The sequence below is a fragment of the Mastigoproctus giganteus genome, chromosome 3, assembly GCF_048544385.1.
Source record: "Mastigoproctus giganteus isolate SK-2022 chromosome 3, ASM4854438v1, whole genome shotgun sequence".
Classification (NCBI taxonomy): domain Eukaryota; kingdom Metazoa; phylum Arthropoda; class Arachnida; order Uropygi; family Thelyphonidae; genus Mastigoproctus; species Mastigoproctus giganteus.
Window position 1 is genome coordinate 203,581,131 of NC_143577.1, and position 2,535 is coordinate 203,583,665.

Below are 2,535 nucleotides of genomic sequence, written 5' to 3' on the forward strand. Positions count from 1 at the left end.
CACAATTATTATACACATGATTACGTATTTCTTCGTATAAATTGCGTGCCATTTATTAAATATTAACATAAAACTATTACAGATGCCGTTAGTTATCAGGTCCATACTGAGAGTCTTCTTATCTTTCTGCAGTTATTAATAATCGTGTATTCTGAAAACTTGCTTTGGTTGTAATGAAGGAGAGAGATGCCATTGGAGGTAAACCAATAATGTGGATAATTACAAAATACTTTATTGCGCCAGCCTGCATATCTGCTGCCTAAATGAAGGTAGAAGTAGTCCTCCTCTTATTTGGGGAAACAAAGTTGTAAATACCTCAAAACCAGTTTTTGTTTGTAGGCTGATAAAAACCGTTATTGTTGGTAAAACAGTACAAAACAAACCTGTTTTTTTTTTGTAGGGTGATAGAAACCAATATATGACAATGTCAACATTTTTATTACGTAGATTTTTTTTGTTGTAATAGATTTTATTTTCATTGAAACGTTTAATTTTTGTTTCAAAAGATATTTGGTTTTTAGTTGCAAAAGACATTTGGTATATTGTTGAAAAAGACATTTGGTATATTGTTGAAAAAGATATTTGGTATATTGTTGCAAAAGATATTTGGTATATTGTTGCAAAAGACATTTGGTATATTGTTGAAAAAGACATTTGGTATATTGTTGTAAAAGATATTTGGTATATTGTTGCAAAAGATCTTTCATTTTTTGTTGCAAATTATTGATTTTTGTTGCAGTGGATTTGATTTTTTTGTTGCAACAATAAATTTTTTATGGCAACGGGCTTGATTTAATGCTACAATAGATTCTATTTCTGCTACAATACATTTATTTTTTGTTTCGATGGATTTGAGTTTATTGTTCCAATAGATGTATTTTGTTTTGCATATATTTGTTCCTTTAATAATTAATTTGATAATTACTTACTATCCGCAGGAATAGTAAGTCATACCGAGATTATGTCAGAGCTTTATTAGATTGAGATATGAGAAAACAAATGGCGATAAATATATAATTTTTTTCATGAAAGAGTCTTAATAGTGACACTATTAGACACTTGTCTTTATGCAAAGATGTTACTTCTATTGGAGCACATTTATGTCTTGAAAACGATTGGGAGTATAATATTTGGGTACAGAAATCCAGGTAACCATAGCATTGTCTTGGTCCATAATCTGCAAGGAAAAACATTGAAGGATTAGAAGGCAGTTAGAGCTGCATAGTGGCGATTAGTGAAAGCTATTAAGACAGCTCGGGGATTTCTAATGTCCTGAATTACATTCAGCAATAGTTCATTGTTTGCGCATCATAAATCGGGATGAAATATTGAAAAATCAGTTGTTCTGATCATGCACGTCATATTCTTCTCTTGATATGGATAAATATCGAATAATATGAATTAGAAAATAATTCAAAAAGACGAATAGCATAATTATTAACCACTGATAGTCGTTAGTATAAGTGGAGGAACATTATTAAATATATATTTAATTTAGGAAAAGAAAATATTCCGAATTTTCTCAGAAAACAGTCTGGGTAATTTCTTGAAGGCATTTCTGTAATCTTTTCTCAGAATCCCATAGATGAACGGATTCGTCCCAGATGCCCAGAACTGCGCTGCAGTGGCAAAATAAGCGGTCCACATTGGTAAAGAATTATCACCTCTAAACGCTCTGTAGACTTTAGTAATTCCATATCCTGAAGAACAAGTGAAAAAAGCTATGATTACCACGAACATACTCTTTACAGTCTTATTAATGCTGTCTATCTCTGAGGATTCACCTTTTCCATGTCTCTTCGGGCGTGCCTCATTTCCATTTTTAGCAGGTCCCATGGATAACACTGGCCGTATGACATTTTTCCGCATTTTCGAAGCTGAGTATATAATACGGGAATTGTAGAAAGCGATGACCATTGTGGGCAGGATAAAAATCGAGGTAAAGCAAGCTATAGTGTAGTAAAGAACAGCAGAGTCTGTAACATCAAACTTGATGGTACAAACTGCCTCCCAGTAATTATATATCACCCAGTCGAATGTTATGGGAAAAATTATCACAACCAATGCGAACATCCAGGCGCAACCAATCATGAAGAATATTTTTCTTTGGGTCATCTTTTGGTGGTAGTGGAGAGGATGGAGAACAGCCATACCACGATCGTAAGTAATCAAAGCTAAGTTGACGTCAGACATCGTAACAGTGATGTAATTGAAGGTTAAATGGACGTTGCACATTGCCTTTCCCATGTTCCAAGAGTCATAAATCACTGCAATGCTAGCTGGTATCATCACTCCAACTGAGGTCAGAATGTCGACGATTGCCAAGTTTACTATAAGAAAGTTTCCAAACTGAGATCTTAGGTGATCGTCTGATACCGATGCGGCCACGACGGCGCAGTTTCCAACGAAAGAAACGGCAGCGGTCAAAATGAAGCTAATGGATCCAAGGATAATTTCGTAGTTACTTCTTCGAATGCCACCCAGTACAACTTCGAAGTTGCTGGAATCGGTGATGTTTAGAACTGGTTCTTCCAT

The 2,535-nt window shown here is 34.5% G+C and overlaps 1 protein-coding gene across 1 annotated transcript; it reads right to left on the reverse strand.

Annotated features, from left to right (window-relative positions):
• Positions 1-1,494: 1,494 nt before the first annotated feature.
• On the reverse strand, positions 1,495-2,535 carry LOC150088605 (5-hydroxytryptamine receptor 4-like). The gene has a single exon (XM_090370261.1). It carries the CDS (start codon positions 2,533-2,535, stop codon positions 1,495-1,497), a length of 1,041 nt encoding a protein of 346 aa, XP_090226387.1.

Excerpts from the sequence above, each read along its gene's own strand:
- LOC150088605 (XM_090370261.1), bottom strand. The coding sequence starts at position 2,535 with ATGGAAGAACCAGTTCTAAACATCACCGATTCCAGCAACTTCGAAGTT.